Source organism: Gymnoscopelus braueri (genome assembly GCF_963280865.1).
Source record: "Gymnoscopelus braueri genome assembly, chromosome: 16".
Classification (NCBI taxonomy): Eukaryota; Metazoa; Chordata; class Actinopteri; order Myctophiformes; family Myctophidae; genus Gymnoscopelus; species Gymnoscopelus braueri.
The window spans coordinates 18,528,352-18,551,973 of NC_137616.1; the positions used below are offsets into that span (position 1 = coordinate 18,528,352).

Sequence of the window (23,622 nt, forward strand, 5' to 3'; positions counted from 1 at the left end):
AAACCCTATATACTTCATTATATGGCAAATAGCAAATTCACTATTTTGTGAAAATGTGCAATTATTATTTTTAAATGTTTTTCAATAATGAAATGCCCAAAATAGGGACGCTATTTTAAAAGTGATTAAACCCTATCAGCTACCTGTGCACTCATCTGAGCCATCTGAGCAGCCATCCGCTGGGTGAAGCAGTAAAAGTTATTTCCCATCCCCCGGGGACCAGAAAATACTTTTACCTTTCCCATGTCAGTATACAGTAATCTGTTAGTACACTGTGTGTGTGTGTGTGTGTGTGTGTGTGTGTGTGTGTGTGTGTGTGTGTGTGTGTGTGTGTGTGTGTGTGTGTGTGTGTGTGTGTGTGTGTGTGTGTGTGTGTGTGTGTGTGTGTGTGTGTGTGTGTGTGTTGGTGCGTGCGTGCGCGCATGTGTGTTGCAGGTTGTGTCGGGAGAGTTCAGCGAGGACAGTGAGCCCTACAGCTTCACTCTGCAGGAAGGAGACGAGCTGTCACTCATGGGGAAGGCGGAGCTTCTGTGTGCCACGCCCTCCAGGGAAAGGACTGGACTGAGCGCGCTCCTAAGACGCCTGGGAAAGACCCCCAGAAGTAAGGCCTGTGGCTACATTCCATACATGCATGTAGAGCAAGTATGTTTGTAGAGTAATTCTAAAGAGTTACTATTACTTACTTATACTTACATACCTGGATGACTTGGTTCCAGTCTTAAAATAATTTATATAAATATTTTCGGAAATCTCTATTGGAAAAATGAATGGGTTTTCTATCTGTGGCACCACAAAATGGCCGCCACTGCTATGCCCTATATAGCCGATCTATGTGACGCATTGTGAGCTTGTACTGCAGATCAGCTATTTTCGGCGAGCGACACTCCGTACCATGAAGTATATATATTACAGTATGATTGAAAAAACTGTCAGATTGAAAAAGGAGATCTCGTTTTTTTTCGAGTTCACCTCCCGCGCTCCCCAGCGGCGGGGCGAAAAAAAAGAAATGACATCTCGGAGGTACCGAGACTAGCGGAGGGGGGGGCGATGATTTACAATTCTGTCCCTATCAGTACATAACTCGGACTTCGCACCGCTCGGCATGTACTCGCCTAAGCTCACTCGGCGGTGCCTCTCGTGGCTCAAGTCACCCTCAGGCGCTGCACCCGAGTGCACCTTTTTCAATTTGACTGTTTTTTTTTTTTACATCAGGTCTGAGCATCCAGACTGAGACACATCTTTAGAAATCTGATTTGAATTGTATTTCAAACTACCTACTGTAGGAATGCGGTTCAAATCTGATTTCTGAAATCAGTTTCCATGTGTTTTTGTTTTGCTTTTCAGACTTGATAGAAACCAATATGATTCCAAACTGGATAGACAAAAAATCTGATTTGGGCTGCCAGTGTGATCATAGCTTAAAAGTCAAGTGAACATTTTAAAACCCCATGGGATTTAGTATCACCAGTGTGCCAGAGAAACTCTTCATCCCAAAAAAGAATGAAGATACAAATATTTTCCCAGAAAATCCCCATGTGTGTTTCTTTTTACATCCTATACTTAGAAAGAACGGTATTGGAATGAGAAACATTGAAGCTCTGAGTAATACAGTAAAATCCTCAGTGTTAATTTATCCATTTGTAACTCTGTAAGTGGCTCCGTAAATTGTCACTCGAGAATGTTAGTTAAAGGGGATAATAGTGATAAATAAATAAAATAATTGTTAAAAAGTTAAATCTTTATATTCTGATCTGGCTAAATTTATCCAGCCCCTTATCAAACAGAAAATATATTTTCAGGGTGGATACCAATTTTATTAAACCAGAGAGAGAGAACCACACAAAGTACACTCTGAGAGTGTACACATGGAACCAAATGAACCCTTACTTGATGGTTACTTGATGTTTGTACACAAGGGCCTCCATTAACCGTCCTGTGTGTCAGCAGGTAAAACTCCCTGCCTGGTCTGCATGAACCACCGCACCAACCAGAGCGTGAGCCTGCCGTTCGCCTGCCGCGGCCGCTTCTGCACACGCTCCCCACTGGAGCAGGGCATGCTGGGAGCGGAGCACACGGTGCGCAGCATCATCGAGCGCGTGCGGCTGCCCGTCAACGTGTCGGTGCCCTCGCGGCCGCCCCGCAACCCATATGACCGCCACGCCGTGCGCGAGGGCCACCGCTACAAGCTGCTCAACATCGTCAGCAAGACCGTGGTCCTCTGCATGGTGCTGCGCGGGCGCCAGGAGGTGTCGCCCTCCCACTTCCTGCTGCTGCGCTGCATGCCGCGCTTTGACACGGCTGAGGCCTCGGTCTACGCCGCCGCCCTGGAGAGCCTGCTGCTGCGGCACGCCTTCGACCCGGACGCCTATTCCCGCGCCGTGCGCGAGACGCGGCCCGAGCTGGAGTGCGTGACGGAGGAGTGCGTGAGCCCAAGGCGGGGTGGGGGCGGTGGGTCGGGCCCCTCGTCCCGCCTCTGCGTGGTGTCAGCCCGGGATTCGCTGGTCCCGCAGGCGCTGCAGCGCCTCTCGCTCTGGGGCGGGGTGACGGACGGCCTGTCGCGGCGCTGCAGGGACTCGCTGGGAGAAGGGCTAGGGGAGGGGCCGGGGGAAGAAGAGCGTGAGTACGTGACTCCAGAGTGGCCGACGGAGGCCGACGTGAGGACCGGAGAGGAGATCCCCTACGAGGAGCTCTGGACCAATCAGAATCACGCGGAGGGCTTGGGGAAGGAGCCCAACCTCATCTCCTTCCATTCGACATCGTCACTGGATGGATCGCTTGGCACCGTGGTGACAAGGATGTCCACTCCACCCCCTGTACCTCCCAAATCAGATGCTGTGAGTTTCCCCACCTCTCTCCCCCCCCCCCCTCTCTCTCTCTTTCTTTCAGAGCTTCCTTTCTCTTCCTGCTCCTGGTTGTCTGACCAGGCAGCATCCGGTTGTTAAAAGTCAGGATGGCTGGCTTGAATTATTCATTCATTACAGCTTTTAAACCTCGCTGACCACACGAACATACACATGTAGACACACACACACACACACACACACACACACACACACACACACACACACACACACACACACACACACACACACACACACACACACACACACACACACACACACACACACACACACACACACACACACACACACAGTTCCTGGAACTGCTGCCACACACAGAAAGCTCTGCACACATTGTAACGCACAAGCATCTCATGGCCAGGGATGCAGAGATATACGGTATATGCTGTGACCGCAAGGTTTCAGTGTGTGGTATACATTTCTATGGTGACGGTCTAATGACATGCCAGCGGAGTGTAATACTGTATGTATAGTCGCTGCTTGTGATGTTGGCTCCAATTCAACGTTTTAAAAATAGATTCACAACAGATGACCAAAAAAAAGGAAATACATTTTTTTAATCCTTCTTTGAACCACATGAATCCTAGCATCCTTATTCTGGGGTGGACATTCTGCAAAAACTGCAGATTGACAAGCTCACAGCTGTTTTGAGCTTGTAGATATACTAAATATATAGAGGGTTTAAGTATTTGAAAAGTGATAGAGAGAATTTAGTTTACTGCCTGAATCATAAAATGGAGTTTCTCTGAGCACTTTCTTTGGCAGTGTAATTGGGTTTAAAAGTGCACCCCAACTACACAGTAAAATACTTTTTTTTTACTGTGTACAATTTCTATAACAATAGTCCTAGCTTTGGTTTCTAGTGGTGTTTTGCCCCACTGAAAAGGCACATGGCCCACCCATCTGACCACTTAAGACGGAAACCGCGTTAAGTGGTCAGATGGGTGGGCCGCACGCCCTTTTGAAGCTTTCAAGTGTGCCCTGATCCAGAAACGGTTAGGTTCATCGGGACTCTTTCCAAGCATTAACCCATTCAATCCGGGAACGCATCTCTGTCATTTTAGATTTCTTTGGCTATTGGCTATATTGAGCTTGTAGATCTGCAGGTAGACTGTAGATTCTACAAATGTCTTCTAAATCCTAAATTGTTTTGAAAAGAAACTTATGTTGCTATATATGAGTGGTTCTCAAACTGTTTTCAGGTCAAGGACCCCTAATATTATATGTATTTGTCCGCGGACCCCCAGAAGCAAAGATTTGAGTTAAAAATGTATCCAAAGATTTGCAAAAATGTTCACGATTTAAAAAAAATAGCAGCTTTACAAGCTCGCTTGCCTGTGTTTCGGGGGAGGTGAGCTTTTAAGGCAGGTTATTTCTTGAAGTTTTTCTCCACTGTTGATGGCAGCTGGCTGGGGCCTGGGAGAGTAGAGTTGATGAGCCAGAGGTGTGTATGTGTGTGTGTGTGTGTGTGTGTGTGTGTGTGTGTGTGTGTGTGTGTGTGTGTGTGTGTGTGTGTGTGTGTGTGTGTGTGTGTGTGTGTGTGTGTGTGTGTGTGTGTGTGTGTACTGTGCGTGCGTGTGTGCACATAAGGGTGTACGTACGTGTGTGTGCGTGTGTGAGTGAGTGTGTGTGTGAATTATAGCCTGTTACATCGAGTCTTCTTCATCCCCTGATATTTAGCCTGCCAGGAGGTTTTGTGTGTGTGTTTGGGCAAGTCTGTATGTACGTGTACGTGGGTGTATTTGTCTGTGTGTGTGTGTGTGTGTGTGTGTGTGTGTGTGTATATTTTCACTTTAGTGTTTGCAAGTGCTTGTGTGTGTGTGTGTGTGTGTATGTGTGTGTACAGTACGTGTGTATGTTGAGTGCGCAGTGTGAATAGCTTGAGAGTGTGGGGGAGTGTGTTTGAGGTGTAAAGGTCATTAAGTTTGACATTTACCCAACCGGAACACACACACACACACACACACACACACACACACACACACACACACACACACACACACACACACACACACACACACACACACACACACACACACACACACACACACACACACACACGCTGAACTTTCTGTGAAATGTTAACCGATAAAAAACAAAACCCACTCTTGTGCGTGGATGTGTGTGTTTTTGTGTGCTTGTGCGTGTACATGTGTACATGTGTTTGTTGCCATAGGTGAGAGAGGAGTGTCGGTTCCTGATCGCCCCTCCCGTCCCCCCTCGCTGTTCTAAAGGCAGCTCAGGACCCAGTCCGGCCCACAGCCCCCCCGTTCCCCCTCGCTTCCCCAAGGCCTCCACCTCCCCCAGACCAAACCTCTCCTTCTACTCCTCTGGCCTGCAGGACAGGTGAGCGTGCACACACACACACACACACACACACACACACACACACACAAGCATGCACACACGCACGCACATGTGAGAGTGGTTAAGTCTGGGTTTTATTATTATATTATAAGGGTGCTCGGGTGGTGCAGTGGCAAAGTAGCTGCCCACCACCACGGAGTTTGAGGGTTCGAATCCACCGTGGGTTTGTCGAGTGTCTATACGAACACAATTGGCCTGTTTTCGGGAGAGGGAAGCCAGACGGGGAGGGTGATAATTGTTACTGCACGTACCGTAATCCTACGGGCTTGGGCGGCACCCGTCAGAGGGAGTGTGCGGGAGGAGTAGTACGGAGGCTCTGCGTCCTCCCGGTGGAGGCTCCCCACTTGCAGGTGAGTCAGTAGGATACAACAGCAGTGACAGAACACACAGAAATGTGTGAGGGGAGGAAATAATTGACATACTGACTAAAATTGGGGGGAAAAAGTGGGTAAAAAGCAAAAAGTGGGTTTTATAAATATTAAACCAAAAGTATTAAATAGAGCTTTTGACTAAATAACACAGTTATTATTATTATTTTGTTTACAAGATTTCTGCCTTACAGTGACGATAACCATGGTGTCTTTTGCCCTATAGCTGTTCTCCATCTTCGGACACGTCTCTGTATTGTTATCCCTGCTCCTGGGCTGACTGTCCCGCCCCTAACGCCACCCACTCCAGTCCCGAGCCAATCCCTGCCCTCCCTGCTATCACCACAGCCAATCCTCAGCCAGGACAGGCCACCTGGTTGGAGCCGTGGGTGGACTCCTATACGACTGGCCCTCGGCAGAGGCCGCCTCCCCCTCAGAGCCGATTTGCTCCCTTTGGAGCGCTGAATCCTTTCAACCGCCAATCGCCCTGTCCCTCTCCCGAGCCCGTGGCCAACCCCGTGTCCGATTCCTACCGAGGTGCGGAAGGGGGCGGGACTTTGTCGGGGGTCACCGAAGAGTCAGGTGCCCTTCCAAGCGACCCCACATGGCGCCCTCCCGCCGACCTGTCCGCGCTGTCACTGGAGGAGGTGTCCGCCTGTCTACGCTTCATCGGCCTATCGGAGGCGGCGGTGGGCGTGTTCCAGAGGGAGCGAATCGATGGCAGCCTCCTGGTTCAGCTGACTGAGGACATGCTGTCACATGACTTCCACTTGAGCCGACTGCATGTCACCAAGATCAAACAGTTCATACAGGGCTGGAGACCCAAGATCTAACACACGCAAACGCACAGACATACACACACACACACACATACTGTACTCGAACAGTGCTGTCTTTACTGATAATGTGCCTGTTGGCCATTGAGCCGTCCTGAATGTGCCTTCTACTAGGACCCAACTGGCTGCTATAGCCCCACCGACTGGAGCGCAGACTCTGCAGGAGGGAAACCATGACACCTTGTGGTGAAACTGTTGAACTGACACCTAGACTGGCATGGTGTCTGCTTGACCCATTGACTGACTGACTTAGCCTACCTACGTGCAGTTGAAATCCAACATCGGGGCTAGTTTACTAACTGACCACAGCAGGCAGTCAGACTTATGACCGATTTATACTCCATCGTTAGACGTGTCGCACGCCGAGTCAATCTATAAGCTCACAACGTGTTGTGGATGTGACACGTTGTGAGGTTATAGAGCTGCTATTTCCGGCGCGCAGCACCATCCGTATGACGGAACATACATTGAGCATGAGACGAATGCACTGACTGTATTTCAACACGTGTGTGTCAAAACACATCTTGTACCATAAGACAACAAAGGTTGAAGGCAATGCTTGGATCTGTAATTGCCTGAGGGGTGAACGCACACATATACACTCTCATTCACAGCCACGTGAAGATCACTGACGTGAGCACTGATAGCAGTTTCAAACCTCAAATTTTTATATCTGGATTTTGTTTCAATAGAGCTTGCATTGAAAGGATGTTGTCTGTTGTGTTGCAAGGTTTCACAAGAAGAAAAAAAGTGTCACCCACTCCATGTGAAGTTATTTTTAATTGGTACCTTTTTGATGAATGAATTATTATTTATGATGTTCATTCAGAACTGATGTGTTATTCTCTATATGTCCTTTAGAATTTCTTTATTTTTTCCAACTGTATTGCTTGATTTCAAATCATGCAATACATGAGTTCAAAGTTAATAGTCACTGTCATTTGATTATCTGATTGACTGTAGTCAGTGACACTGATTTGGGGGAATGAAAAGGCCCCTTGATTGCTCTTTCCCACCCAGTCATGAGTGTCTTGTGTGGCCTATAACAGTTTGTTACACTGCCATTTGTTCATTCTGATGAAGGCCAGCAGGCTAAAACGTCAATAAATTAACAGAACTTCATATGGAGCCAGAGTGTGACACTTTTTAAAGTTTGTTTCCAGTAGCTAGCTCCCCACCACAGCCATTGGTGTGTGTTACCTTTTCTGCATACAAGGTTTCACAAAACCATCACTAGATGCATATATGTGTTGAAAGAGTGCAGTGACTGCTGTTAACCCCTGACCTTAACAAACTGCTTGGTATCTATAATTTTCTACTGCCACATAAATTGAATTCTTAGAATGTACTCACTCATTCAGATCGTCTTGATTCAGACAAAGGATAATGCTTGGCAGGAGAACCTGCCGTTGGACTTGTTTCCTCCAGCATCAGCTAACTGCTAAATTGTTGCAATTGGACATACTGTATCGTGAAATAATGTGAAATATGTGAAACTGATACTGTATGTCATCTGCCCTGAACTGTTGTGCGCTTGATACATTTTTCTCTAATGTTACCCCTTGAGGTTGTCATTGAATCTCTGAGCTGGTGTAATACAATAGGGTGAAACAATCATGGCACACATGAATTACATCTAAATTGGATCTAGCTGAGGGGTAGCTAACATTTGATTTACATCAGTACAAGACTCCATGCAGACAAAATTTACCTCCTTTATGGCTGCCAGGAGAAGTTGGAATTGTGAGTGAGCAATTTACTATTTTATCCAAACACTTCAAACCACTTTTTGGGAGCATTCTGCAGCTTTTCAACAAGAGTGGGGGTCTGTTCTATGCATTCTATTTTAAGTCTAACTGTAATAGTTACAAACCATGCCACCACACACGGTTAGTGATGTTGTTTAACCAGGATCTGTAGCCTAAAAAATGCTGATCTAGAAGCAGGCTTACCCAATTAGCCAGATAACTGTGAATGACAATTCTGTGTAATCTTTGTCTTGAATAATTTGTCTCGAGTCAGATTAGCCATTGGTTCTTGTTGAAGTATTCTAGCCAAACCGACTGATGATCTCTCGTTATGAACTTGAGGAATAACTTGAGAAGTTATTTCATATACTATTTAGTCATCAGGAAAACCGGGTGATTCAGGACACTTGACCTTTGTGGCATCTCCCTCCAGGACGTTGTTCTAAATCCACATAGTACTGATCTACTCTGTGACGCTGTAACCACGACGGACCTCGCAACAAGAGGAACCAAGATGATAAATGAATTAAAAATAAATAGAAACTTAATGACCTCTGGAAGAATGAAGCGTTTCCCTCGTGTATTTTAATTTCTTTTGGTGGTGAACAGGAGACTGTCCAGCGCTTATTGCATTGAAAGACACAATTACAAAATAAGCAGCAGACTAGATAGTTATCAGAGATGTATTGGAGTGCAAAAGGCCAGACTCCCTTGAGTAGGCCACAACTAACAGACACAACTAACCAAAAGTCAAACAGTACATTCTCTACGCATGTTGCCATACACATTAGTCCATCTAGCCCTGGACTAATCAGTCAGACAAGTGCAATCATAGTAGTTAAATTATATTTAAATAAAACAAAGTGTTGTATTCCTTTAGTGTTTACTTCTATTCCTCTTGTCAATCACATTTGTCCAGTTTTCCAAGACGTTTTGTTGATTCAGGGATGAAGTACTGGGATAAGGCATAGCTCTGTATTATCCAACCACAAATAATGCTTTAATTATCAATCCAAAGAATCTAAAAATGATCTATTAATCAGTTGTTGTAGTTGTGTGTAATGTTGGATATGTTCAAACAGACATGGGAATCTACATAAAGTGGTAAGAAAGACTTGAAAAGACTAGGTAGAAAAATGAAGGGGAACATTATATCCACATAGCGTGGAAATTAGGAAAACCGGTTGGCATCACACAAGAGGCTTCTGAAAATCATGACATGAGACTGAAGCTTTGGATTGGATTTGTTAAGGGCAGCATTATTGTCCATGTTCTAATTTAAAACTGATAGTAACTGCTGTAGCAGTTACTATCAGCCATTTGAAAATCAGAGTAGTATTATCACAGCAGAGTTCATGTAAATTCAGTTCCACACAATAAATGCTAGTTCGCAATTCTGCAAAACCCTGCAATACTTCCGCATAATAGTCAACTGGGAAAAATGCTGTCTCTGTGTGTTTGCCTGGCCCTAGACAATTTTGCTTTGTTGCTTGCAATGTTAACGCAACATAAGACAAAAAAAGAACATTGGAAATTGCATCACAGTTTAAAGCGGCTGCAAAGTCATTTTGGGCTGGCATAGTCGCACATAAAACCCCAGTGATATCAGGACGGTGGGTCGTCAAAATGGTCTCTCTGTGCACTTTGAAGGAGGTTGCGGCGGGGTTACACGTGGAACTTCTTGCTGGAATCTTTGGCATGGTCCAGCAGCAGCTGACAGGGGGTGAACTGATTCCCATAGACATCCTCAAAGCGCCTCATGATGCCCACCAGACGCTCTGCTCCTATGGAGTCCACGAACCTGAAGGGACCTGGTGGACATTGGTGACAGAATAATGGGATTATAGGGACAGCAACCAAAGCATGAAAGTGAGGGATTTCCTTTTTTTGTCCTGTCACTTACATTTAGCTTAATATTTAGCATAATTAGTTCCAAAATTGTCTTTGTAGATGAGAGAAGATAACATAAGCGACAGCAGCAAGGATGGAACACAGGAGAGGCACTGGTAAAAAAAAGCCTAACCTATGGTAACCCTTTGCTTATAATTAATATGCCCTTCATTGATTCATCATGAGTTCCAATCACCTATCATGTTTCTGGATATGATTCAATGCTAATCGCTTAAAAATCTGCCAATAACATCTGTCGTGTGTGTGTCTTACCGCCCAGGCATGGAGGAAAACCCAGTCCAAACACTGCTCCAATGTCTCCCTCCAAGGGGTTTCCCAGAATGCCCTCCTGAAGACACAGCACGGCTTCGTTCACAAAACGAGACACCAGCCGGTACTGAATGTCCGAGTCACTGGACCTGCAACACACACACACACACACACACACAATGAGCGAGTGTCCGCAGGAGAGCACTAAGGTTGAGTAGAGTTTGTTTTTCTTACACGCTGGGTGGCGCTGGCATTTGAAACTTCTTCAGGATCTCTTCAGCTTCAGGATTCACACTCTTGTCTTTCTTCCCCTTGCCGTACACGTAGCAGCCCTTGCCAGATTTACGACCTGCGCAGAACACGTCAAAACACGTTCATTGATCCAGTGCTAGGTCATACATTTTCGAACCGAAAGTCAGAGTATCGGGGACTTACTTTCATACTGGTTGTCATTGTTACATCACTGGTATAACCACTTAAAAGTTTACCCTATATAATTCTTGACCGGGAAGCCCCAAGGATCTATAGAATACGTGGTCACCTTGTTTTTTCCCTGCACAGCACACCAAATCTCTTCTTTTTTTTATTGATTGATCTATATTTGTGGGCAAACAATAATCTCCCTTATAATCTCGGGAGCAAACCCCCTTTAATTTAATCTAGGAGCATTGTTATAGTTTATAACCTAGCCTAGCTGGAGAAGTTAAAGTTAACCACTAAGTCCCTATTTCGTACTATGTTGCACAGCGAAAATAGCCGATCTACAAGCTTATTTATCAATCAATTTATTGATACATATCTGTAGGTTTAAAAACAAGAAGCCATAGATATGAAAGATTATGATCATGAAGTAGGCCCAGCCTGTAAGGAGAAACTCCTTATGATCTGAAAAGGACTAGGTCATCTTCCCATTGAGGTCTAATGGGATCTGCAACGCAACATAAAACTACAATTAGTGAGTTGTCGTAGATTTGCTATTTTTGCAATAATTACATGCCTCAAATAGGGACACCAGGGTGAAAGTCGTTAACGGCGTGGTTTGTTCTGAAAAAGAGAGCTTGACTTCTATAACAACGCTCTGCACATGAGCTATAAATAAAGGGGGACTTCTTCAGAGTAGATTTACCTTTGAAGCCTTTCACCACCATAAGCTGAAGAGCCTCAACGTTCCCTCCTCCAAGACGAGAGCCAAAAGCCTTTCCCAGATCCTACAAACACAGGATGTGATCAACGTTCAATAGGATAGAATGAATGTCTTGTGGCATATTTCAGCTCCACTGGAATTTAAAAAAAGCAGGTAGCATAATATACATTTTGGCAGGGTTGGATTTGCTGGGGTTGGAATCCATGCCTCTGCTTTTGATATCCCCCCTCTGTTATCCCTGCTTCTGGTCAAACCAAATTAAATACATGCATTTCCTTTTGAAAAATGTAGACTGTAGTCTGATATGTTTGATAATATTACATTATTTTATTAGAAATCTATGTTAACTCTGGCATCCCTATTTTGGGCCAATAAAAAAAAACACTTTCTAGTTTTTCAATTTAAAAGATAGTGAAAATAATAGATCTACAAGCTTGTCGTTGTGACGTGTTGTGAGGTTGTAGATCGGCTATTTTCATAATTTGTTGTGTAGACTACGACATTTTTTTTGTAGTACCAAGGCTTGCAAACATATTCTACATGTTTAGGACAATACCAAAGTACTGTAGAAATATTAGGTTGTTTGGTACAACACTGACAACATATTTAGTCTGCAATGGATAACAGTGTTGCACGCCGAAAATACCCTGTTTTACGCCTGTAAACCAGCTATTTCTGACGTGCAGCACTGTCGTGCGACAAAAGCATGAATTAGTTCAGTTACCTCTGCCACGTGTGCACCCACGTCAATACCAACTTCATCCACCAGGGTTACTGCGCCAACGGGGAAGCCGAAGCCCGTTGTCAGGGCATCCAGCTTTTTGAAGCCCACCCCTTCCTGTAAACACCAAACCAAAAGGTTGGATTAACATCAAACACCCCTCTCTGCATTTGACTTTTTGAATTTCAATTATGACTTTTGTGTCAAAGAGGTGTATTGTATGAAGGTACACCAAGCCAGACTTGAGCATTCACTTATAGCATAAAGTTAGACGGCATTAAAGGCAGGTGGATGAGTGCTCACCTGGAGCGCACGGATAGCTTCTGCCAACATTGGACCCAGACAGCGAGTGGTGTAGAAGCCAGGGCCATCCTACAGTACAGGGAAACACACATGTACAGAAAATAAAGTGAGCAATGGTGGCAGATTCCTAAACGTATTATGATTAAATTATAGGTAGCGAACAGACATGAATTAGTTCCAAAAATCCACAGTTCAATTCATTAATTTAACTTTAAGAATGTACAAACGGAACCATGGATCTCTTTTTGACACTCTTCTGAGTAAAATGAACTCTGGAGGAGTTTACTATGTAGTGGGGGTCCTCTTACCTTGACCACGATGATGATCTTGCCCTGTCGGAGGCCCACGCTGACAGCTGAGGCCACGGTGTCTTTAGATGTCTTGTCGGTGGTGATGATCTCCAGCAACTGCATCTTGTCCACCGGGGAGAAGTAGTGCATGCCGATCACCTGCACACAAAACATAAGTAAACTTCCAATAGTCGTTTCTTTTTTGTGCTTCATAAATGCTTAACCCATTTAGACCGGAAACGCATCTGTGTCATTTTAGAAAAAAACAGCAGATATACAAGCTCATAGTGCGGCACCGAGTGCCGCGCTATGAGCTTGTAGATCTGCTATTTCTTTTTTAATCGTGGGAAACTTTGGGCAAATCTTTGAATATATGTTTTAAGACCAACATTCTTAACTCCGATCTGTGCTTCTGGGGGGACATATTTTGAGATGGGGGGTCCGCGGCCAAATACATATAATTTTGGGTGGTCCTTGACATGGAAAAGTTTGAGAACCGCTCATATTTTTCTGAAAACTGTTAGGATTTCTTTCCCCAAAGATTTGCAAAAAATTTCAAAAATAGCAGATCTACAAGCTCTTCCGCGCTATGAGCTTGTAGATCTGCTATTTTTGAATAGCCAAAGAAATCTTAAAATGACACAGATTCTTTCCCGGTCTTAATGGGTTAAATACACCACTGCTGCAACGGCTTTGGTTGCCGTGACATAAATTCTGAGATTGAGAGTGACCCCCCCTCCCCAACTCCTCAGGGGGAGTGCAAGGCTCCCGCTCCAAAACCGCTCAGCTTTGAAGTGGGCTAAGAGCCCAAGAGTGTGTGCGGGTTATAGCTGACCTTCTCTGGCCGTTTGCTGGCAGCGGCGATGTCTTTGATGGGCAGAGACGAGGTGTTGGAGGCAAACACACAGTGGTCAGGGATCACCTGAGAACACAGCGAGTGTCAAGAGTCAGTAGGGAGGGAATAGGGATCATCTGAGAACACAGAGTCACAGTGTCTTATATCGGCATTTAATTACCACACCCACAGTATTATTTTTATGAACTTGCATGAGACAACAGATGACGCCACATGTCCTTTATATCAGATTTCAGTATTAGGGAACCTCTCAGATACCGATACCTTATTTAAGCCTGTTGTTCACTCTGTTACTGAAACCAGTTATTAGTGCTGGTCTTTGTGTGGATTAGCAGTGTCGTGTGAGAGTCTTGTGCAGAGGATCAGAGATAATAATACATTTGATTTATAACGCACTTTACATTTTTGCAAATCACGAAGTGCTACAGGGTTAAAAAAAGAATGTCATAAAAAACAAGGGCAAGACAGAAACAAAAAACATTCTGCGACAACATTAGACCCTTCTTGGGGTAAAAAGTAGATTAAAAACGAATTAAGGCATAGAGTCAAAGACCTAGAAAAAAAGGTGTGTTTTGAGTCCAACTGCTGATACATCTAAATTCAATGATTAATCAACTGATTATCTAAAAATAACTGAATTGCAGAATGCAAAGACTTTAGGGAGGTTCTTCATATTGGGACAGTGATAAGATTTGCTTTCAAAGCAGAGGCACTGGCCATAGGTTTGTCAGCACTGCAGCCACACTCACAGCTGGTTTACTTTAGATTTCACTAGATATAATCAGTAGCTGGAGATCTCCGATTGTCTGGCTAAGTGAGACTAGCGTTGTGCTGTAAAAACAAGACTTACCGCTTCCACCTCTTTGAGTACTCTGTGTTTGATGTTGATGTCCTCGAACACGGCCTCGATGACCATGTCAGCCGACTGGAAGCCGGTGTAGTCCAGCTGCGCGGACAGGTTGGACAGGATGGCATCACGCTCAAACGTTGTCAATGACCTCTTTTTCACCTTGTCATTAAGGCTGAGGACACAAGTTGAAAAGAGAAATACAACCTTGTTCAATGTTTAGCGACATTCCACTTGTAGGATGGAAACAACTCTCATGAGTGAAACTGGGTCTTTTTTAGGAGTTAGAGACATGCATTAGCACTTTATGGCCACACTGACTACAGTGATATAATGGTGACCTCTAGCGTAGAAGGTATGCTATTGCAGCTGTCTGTGCTTGGAAATGCGATTCGTGTTGAGGCTACAGCATCATGTACCTACTGTACAATCACTATATATACACAGGCATTTCTCCAACAGAATAAATAGATGCCCTAACCCTGGCAGTGTTAGAGATGAGATTACTTATATTATTTCAATGATACTTTATATCATTTCAATGACACTTTCGTCATTATATCATTTCTTTCGAGATCAAGTCATTTTCAATTTTATTATATGCTCTCTCTTTTAGCAGCATACTGTATTTAAAAAAAATCTAAATGTATTTGCACCAAATTGCACTCGATCGCAGCTAACGCCTCAAGGCCCGGCTGTCGGCACGCCTGCCTTTTGAAGTGATTTAAAAGTCACGCATTTGTTGTAAAACCTTGCACACACGCAGGATGTTGAGTTTATTATGCTAGTCTACACTTTTCACATAGTGAATAAATAAACAAAATACTGTAACACACAACATAGTATTTTAAACCATGATGAAATCTTATTTTATTGTAAAAATGTGAAATTGAACTTTTTCCTAAAAGGGGACATAGTATTGTGCATGGCACCGCTGCACGTTATGGACAAGCTGCTCCCTTAGCAGAGTCTTCATTGCGTGTTTTGTTCTATTCAACTAGTGTGTGCATGTAATTTACCCTTTGTAGACCTGTTGTTCTCCCCTGCCGGCTCCCTCCTCTGTGGTGTCCTTCAGAATGGTGCTCAGACCCTTGTCCACTGATACTTGAGCTACACCTGCTCCCATCAGCCCTGCACCCAGGATCGCCAGCGTCCTAAAACACACACAGAGACAATAGCAGTGTTCCAACATGGACACAAGCACTATGGCACAGAATAATCATACATCAGTCTGGCAGTAGAAATGAACTACTAAGTTGTTCAGTTTAAGACAGATCTCATGGAGAAAAGAAAGTATTTGTCCGGTCTTTAACAAAGTAGGCTACAGCACACCTTTGGTGTACTGTGGAAACTAGTGAACCAGTCACCCTCATAGACATATACAAAAGGTAGACGCCTCCTCCGGCTCTGAGGCGCCTGTATCTCGGGGGCCATTTTGCAATTGCCTTCTCTAAAATGGCCTCCGAGATACAGACGCTTAAGCTTCCTGACAACTGGCCAATCACAGTGCGCCTTTTCCGGGACTTGGGAGAATCTAGTTGTAAAAATAAAACGGGATATTTTTATACAACTAGATTCGGAAAAGACTTGCAGTGATTGGCCAGTAGTCAGGAAGCTTGCCTTCTCCAAAATGGCGGCCGCGATACAGGTCGCTCCAATGAACTGCAGAGGCCAATGAGGTATCTAGGTTTCTATATCTATATGGTCACCCTGGCCACTGTACGTACTTCACTTCCTTGACTGGCTTGCCGTAGTGGTTCTTCTTACAGGCCACCTGACCCTGGTACAGACCAATCAGAGCCCTGGATTCTGACGTCATCGCCAGTGTCCCAAAAGCCTGAGGAAAAAGAGAGAATTTGTATGGTGTGGCCAAGGAAGTAAATCCCTGAATACTTTTCACATTGTGGACATAATTCTTTGGTGTGAATATTTTTTTCACATTTATAGTACAGCAAGAATGCTACGATGTCACATGGGAGGACCATGTCAGAAACGTGGACCTCTACGGAGGCCTTCCACAGGTCACGGAGAGAAGAATGAGGCACTGTGTCCGGCACCCGGAACTGATGGCGAGCAAACTGACATTGTGAGAGAGCCAACCCCAGGGCACAGCCAAGAGGGGGAGGAGGCACACCACCTACAGTACCAACACTGCAGAGCTCTGGACCCTGATGGACAAGGTCAGTGAGAGAAGGAGGGAGCGGAGGGCGGTGATCCAGGAGTCCCGAGTTGGTGTCAGCCACTCCGCACTCTCACAATGCATCGCATGTTGTTAACATTTAGTTCCGACCTGACATTCTAATTACCGGTAGTGCCAAATTCTTCCAATATATCACAATAAAGCACTTCAAACACATCCACCTTGTAACACTGACAACAGCTGCCATCACCTGTAGTTTTTGCTTTTCCTCACTTTGAATCATAAATACATTACATGATTGATGAATCTGTGGTATAATCGCAATAATAGTCTTGAGGTCATGATATACTGTTAGATATTGGCACTGGTGGGCTTATCTACAGCACAAGGCCAATACGACAATCAGATTTATTGATGCGCTATTTCGGCTTTTGACACTAAATTGACATGGTTTGAATGTACGTGAGGTGTTTTGGTGTGTGGGCCAACTCACCTGAGCTTCAGCCAGGTAACCCTCCTCTCCTCCCTTATCCATGCCAACCTTTACACACTGTGTATCCAACAGAAAACAGGGAATGTCAAGTACATATTCCCTTACATTGTGTGGATACAACATTATGGTACAGTTTGTATGCATTTCAAATGTTGAATGAATACATTTTCAACATTTTCAGTTTTTGTTAGTACATTTTTTAGAAGTGTCATTGGTACAATGGTTCTCAAAGTGGGGTCCCAGGGACCCTCAGGGTTCCTTGAGGGGGTTCCAAATGGACCCTTACAGGTCTGTAACTCTGGGAGTTCCCTTGAAAATGTTACGTTTGAGAACCACTGGTTTATCATAAATCACATCGGTTTATGCTGCCATACAATGACAACAAGAGAAACTAATTCCTTTGTTACCGGTGTCTTTCACAAACGAAGAAACATAGGGAATTCATTCATTTTACATTAGCAACACAACAGCTTGCATTATAGAATAAATAAATATGATGTTTCAGACCTCTATGATTTTAACAGGCGCAGGGTACAGCCCTTTGGTCTGCTTCAGGACCTTCTCATTGACCGTCTTGTAGATCTTGTTCTTCACTGGGCCCAGACCCATCACGGTGTCCTGTAGCTCTACACATACACATTTTGGTTCAGACTAGATGTTAATTTCATACTATATCGGAATCCACCGATATGAAAATAGTTAAAACAATTTACAGCTGTGGGGTTTGAGATAACCGACTCTGCATGAGGCCTTTCTCCTTCTTCAATGAAACCGTCTTGTTGGCGATGCCTTTGGCCAAGCCCACAGCCACCTCCTCCAGGTATTCAATGGTTCTCTCCTCTGCAGGCTTCAGACCAGGGCCTAGTGCACGTTACACACACACATACATACATACATACATACATACATACATACATACATACATACATACATACATACATACATACACACACACAGGGAAGGAAAAATGAGGCAAAGAGTTGTGTGTGTGTGTGTGTGTGTGTGTGTGTGTGGGGAGGGAGGAGTGTATTTATGTACATACAGCCCCAAATACATGAACATTTACTACGTATTTTTCTTGGCCTGTCGTGCTCCATTGAACTACATTTCTTTGGTGACTCCTAAGTAAAAACTGAGAGATTAGAATAACTTTGACATTTGACTTGACTTTGACTTGTAACCTTTAATGCTTAATTTGTGTTGGAATTGAGATTTTCCAACATCGGTAGCTACTAAATACTCAGATGTCTGTGTGAATCTTTATAGCACAAATACAAAAATAAATACAAATCCTGTTTCTGGGGTTGCTTTGTTCTCTCTATATCTAAATATAAGTCAATGTTCTGTTACGGAGCCTCTCAGTTTCTAAAACATGTGAATATAATATAAGTGTAGTATGTTTCTGTACAACACTGACAAGTTACAGACAAGCGGGAAAGCTTGTGGCATGTTGAGCTTGTAGATATGCTATTTTTGGTGTGCGACACCGATGTGCAACCAAGTATAACTCAGGCTTAAGGCTATGTGAAAGCAAAGGCAAACGTGCATTATGAAAACGTATTAAAGCTAGGGTATGGGACATGCTGACAAAAGACTACCAAAATGTGAATTTAGATTAGATTTAGACACACACACACTACAGTTATTTACCTAGAGGTTCCACAAGCTGGTGCACGAGACCCATTTTCTTTGCCTTGTCAGCCCTGATGTTTCTGCCTGTCAGCATCATGTCAAATGCTCCGGGAAGACCCACCTACACACACACACACACACACACACACACACACACAGAAACAATTCATTCATTGTGACGTTGGTGCAGTGCAATAGTAGGACATACAGACATACACAATACAGGAACAACACAGTGGGACAGTGTGTGGTATACAAACCACACTGAACTTGGCCAAGTATCAACTAATATGAGCATAGACCGTTTTCCCATTAATGGCCTTGCTTCTAGATTTTGCATTTGTTCACATGTTCTATCAAATGTCAATCAATTCACTCTAAATTGAATTCACACACATAATGTATAGCCTTGACTACAAAATTATATTTATCTATATTGTTCGATTACCCATCTCTACTCTCGCATAGCCAGGTCCCAAGAATTCAAAACCTTTAATCCCTATATATTCGAGTGGATCAGATTTGAATTTTGGGCAGTTCAAAAACTAAAATTACCAATGGATCACTTTGATGTCCGATCTGTGATCATATATCTTGGCAAACATTATGTCAATCAGAAATATGAGTTTGATTAATCAAATAATATCTTTAATAACCCTATATCGAAATCTGATCCACTCGGAGAGGGATTAAAGGTTTTGAAGTCTTGGGCCCAGACAATCAGAGATCATCTCGTACTATTAGAACAGCGGTGAGAACAGCTGTTGGCTACCTACGCCAACAGCTTTTGAAAACCAATCATATCACTGTCCTAATATGAAGGACCACCCTAAAGTGTCTGCATGGGTTCTGCAATGCTGTTACATACTCATAAAGGACACCACTCATTTGGCAATTTATGAAAAGCTGTGTTTTTGACTGATGGGTAAACGGGAGGTCTGTGGGGCAGTGGTGGGTGTGCATTTTGTACTACACTGTTTTGACTGTAGCAGCAGCAACCTGTCTTCTATAGAGAAGGCTAGGTATGGAGAGTTTTGTGCTGGTACTGGTGAAGTGGGTAAGAAGAATTTCTTAAGGATTTCTGTAAATTAAACAGAACAGAGCCTTCAATGTCCCACGAGAGGTCACTTCTCAGCCAACCTAAGCAAACTAAATAGAAGGTATTAACACTGGTGGTCCTTTACAGTAAGTTAACTGTGTCTGTGTGTGTCTGTGTGTGTCTGTGTGTGTCTGTGTGTGTGTGTGTGTGTGTGTGTGTGTGTGTGTGTGTGTACCATCTTAGGCAGTCTCTGTGTCCCTCCAGCTCCAGGCAGCAGTCCCAGCATGACCTCAGGTGTTCCCAGTATGGTCTTCCTGCTCTTGGTGGCCACACGGTACTGACAGGCTATAGCAAACTACACACAAACACACCATCAGGACGGTACTGACAGGCTATAGCAAACTACACACAAACACACCATCAGGACAGTACTGACAGGCTATAACAAAAAAAAACAGCCAACTACACACAAACAATGAAAAGATGCAGGCCAGTGAGGCCACACAATAAAATCCTCAGTTTTAATTTAACCCTGAGAGTGTACAAATATAAACAAATGGATCCATAATGGTCTTTTGGTTACATTTTGTACACTCCCAGAGTCACAAATGGATAAACTATCAATAATATCCACTATTCAGACCTGGGCCTCCGTCTTACACACATACAAACACAAACACATACTTCCAGGCCTCCACCCAGGCAGGAGCCGTTGATGGCAGCAACAATGGGGATGGGAGACTTCTCAATCCTCTCAAACATCTTCTGGCCTTCTCTGGACAGACTGGTGACCTCTTCACTGCTCTTACAAGCCTGGATCATACTGATACGGTAGGAAAGGAAAATGTTTCTTAGAGGCAAGGTGAGTTTGCAGGGTAAAATAGGTACTGATATGCAAGGCTTGAAATAAGGGAGCAACAGTTACACAACAGTTTAACAGTTGATTATAAAACTGGCATCAGTTATGCAATACCCGTTGTCAGAGTACCTGTTGTACGACTACTTAATGCATGACATGATTACCATGATGTCAAAATTGATGACGTCACATCAGGGATCTCTGACCCGGCCTAACCCAGATAGACAGACAGACTGACATTTCTGGATTTTCGGTTCCGGACAACCGCCGGTCCGACCAAATTTCCATTTGGTGCAACACACCCTCGGGTCCTCTGCGATAAGTTTGACGTTTGAATCGATACTCTGATTGTTGGAGGGGATCTTGTGCATTTATAGATAGATAAGATTTTCCAAAATAGCAAAAGTAGCAGATCTACAACATCGGCTATTTTTGCATGACACGGTTGTACGACGAAGTATAAAATAGGACTTAAATGGTTAATCATTCAGACTAATCAATATGTCAAATATTTTTTACAAAAAATAATTTTGCATCGTTTCGTTAATAAATATAAAAAATTTAAAATATATTTATTTATCAAAAACAAAAATCACACATCGAGATTATTTGATTATTCGAAAAAGTAATTGTTCGAATAATTTCGATGAAAATAATACATAGTTGCAGCCCTAACTTGAACTTGTTTTTTTTAAATCAACTAGCAACAGTGGTTCACAAAATTCACCAGCAGCCAGTTTATTTTCTTAGCTGCCAAAATATTTTCTTTTTCTAGACTGAATGATTGAAAAATGTAATACTGGTTAGCTGTCTCCCAAAGAAGTGACAATGTAGCCAATATTTACTGTCATTCAAGTGGGTGCGAGTGCCGATTTCAGTCTGTGCTGGAAATTGTGGTGTGTGTGTGTGGCCTAGTGAACCTACTTGATGTCTGCCCCGGCGATGAAGCAACCAGGCTTGGTGGAGATGAGAACGGCACTTTTCACCGCTGCGTTGGACCACACCTCTCCCATCACCTCAGTCAGCTCAGCCTGCATCTGTACTGACAGGGTGTTCACCTACACAAATACAGTGCAAGTACACAAACACACACACACACACACACACACACACACACACACACACACACACACACACACACACACACACACACACACACACACACACACACACACACACACACACACACACACACACACACACACACACACACACACACACACACACACACACACACACACACTAATCATGTTGAATCTGTCAGTCAGTGAGAAACTGAGGCAGACAGGTAGACAAAAGACTGTCACTCACAAACACAGTCTCCATCGTACACCATCACGCACTCACTCACTCTCACTAACACACACACACACAGTCTGTGTTTGTGACAGACCCACCTTGGATGTCGGGTCGTTGAGTCGTACAACTGCCACATCATCCTTGAGCTCGTAGCTGACATGTGTACGAGCTTTACGGAGAGAATATTGTCATAAAAAGGAGAGAGGCAGACAGACAGACAGACATAAAAGGCATTAGAATACATTACAGTATAGCAGAGGAGCTGAAACTACAATGACATACCGCAAGCAACCCCATGTAGCGCTGTATCACAGTGTTTAGCTCATGTTAACTTTTTATTCCATACCCATCCAGACCGGGTAAAACCATCAACTCCAGCTGATTATCATCATCATATAGGTGATTCACTAATTCAATCCTAATCATAATACTTCTTTGACCGGGGTCCCGCAGGGGTCCATCCTTGGTCCCTCCCCCCCTTTTCCCTCTACAAACCAATCAGCTATTTTCGCCGATTACATGGCCAGAATAGGGATGCTAGGGTTCAAGTGGTTAAAAGAGATTACCTGCCAATGTGGAAGACACAGAGAAGTTTCGGGTGGCATGACCTGCAAACACACAATTTATAATTAAGGCGTTTAGTACACATACACACAAAGATGACCCTTGAAGTATTTTTCCTTGACCTGGTCAGTAGTTAGCAGAGTATTGGTATTAAACAATGCTGTTTAATACCAGACATACTGTACATAGAGTTGAACACCAGTACTTGTGGTGTGTGTGTGTGTGTGTGTGTGTGTGTGTGTGTGTGTGTGTGTGTGTGTGTGTGTGTGTGTGTGTGTGAGAGAGAGAGAGACAGAGAGAGGGGTCCAGGTGTATCAGAGGTCACCCCATCATGTTACCATGACCTTGGTCAACTGGTTTGCTTTGTCTAATATTAGCAGCATGGCATACATTCATTAAAATTATTTAAATGTTATGTTTAACTCTTGCTCATGCAAAACATAGCTTAGAACATAAAACATTGTAAAGTGGGTAATTAATTGCACAATATGTGATGCCCAGTAAACAAGTAAAAAATGTAATATAAATAAATACATAAACAAATAAATAAATACAATGAATACAAATAATAATTAAAAATAATAATAAATAAATAAAAGTTAATGCAAAAAAAAAATCCTAACATTAATTTGTTTACGTGGAGTTTACAATTTTCCGAACTCAATGACGCCACCTAGTGACCTCTTTTAGTCACTTCTGCTGCCCCTGATCTGGGTGAAAGTTCATGTTGAGGTGCATGAATGGAACGAAGAGTTCCCGAGGAACTGCTGAGTAATTCAAGAATGTATTCGAATGAAATGAAAACAGCAAAAACAAACATCACAGACACCCTACCTGTTACGATGGAGTATTTGCTGGTTGCAAATCTCGACAGAACGCCGGCTGCACGTACTCCTGACATTCTCCAACACAAAACTCTAAACCAACTGCGACTCCTGACTATTAGCAGTAAAACTCCTGACAGCTGGGGGCGCGTTAGTACGTTTGACGACCGAGCTATATGGACCCGCAAAGAACAGCGGTAGTATCGCCGTAACGAATATTTACTATTTATAGTTAGCTTTAATTCATTTCGAATGAAATGCAATTAATATA

The 23,622-nt window shown here is 43.6% G+C and overlaps 2 protein-coding genes across 3 annotated transcripts in view; one reads left to right on the forward strand and one right to left on the reverse strand.

Moving 5' to 3' along the window:
• Nucleotides 1–8,084, forward strand: part of gareml (GRB2 associated, regulator of MAPK1-like) — a 19,378-nt gene extending 11,294 nt beyond the window's left edge. The window contains exons 4-7 of one of the 2 annotated variants that reach the window (XM_080454163.1): nt 436–601; nt 1,945–2,834; nt 5,038–5,207; nt 5,823–8,084. In XM_080454163.1, the coding sequence (XP_080310289.1) occupies nt 436–601; nt 1,945–2,834; nt 5,038–5,207; nt 5,823–6,429 (1,833 nt within the window). In that variant the 3' untranslated portion in view covers nt 6,430–8,084. The remainder of the gene's footprint in view (nt 1–435; nt 602–1,944; nt 2,835–5,037; nt 5,208–5,822) is intronic. The other variant, XM_080454164.1, reaches the window with a different exon arrangement.
• A 661-nt stretch (nt 8,085–8,745) lies between these two features.
• Nucleotides 8,746–23,490, reverse strand: LOC308102691 (trifunctional enzyme subunit alpha, mitochondrial-like). Its single transcript, XM_080452519.1, has 21 exons — nt 23,362–23,490; nt 22,530–22,571; nt 22,062–22,132; nt 21,589–21,722; nt 20,490–20,628; nt 20,041–20,160; nt 18,785–18,887; nt 17,873–17,995; nt 17,642–17,760; nt 17,135–17,191; nt 16,229–16,338; nt 15,521–15,655; nt 14,505–14,676; nt 13,634–13,720; nt 12,817–12,957; nt 12,509–12,577; nt 12,209–12,322; nt 11,467–11,548; nt 10,575–10,689; nt 10,344–10,489; nt 8,746–9,991 (listed from the first exon to the last, which is right to left on the reverse strand). The coding sequence occupies exons 1-21, from the start codon at nt 23,426–23,428 to the stop codon at nt 9,846–9,848; spliced, it is 2,292 nt and encodes a 763-aa protein (XP_080308645.1). The 5' UTR covers nt 23,429–23,490; the 3' UTR covers nt 8,746–9,845.
• Nucleotides 23,491–23,622: the final 132 nt, after the last annotated feature.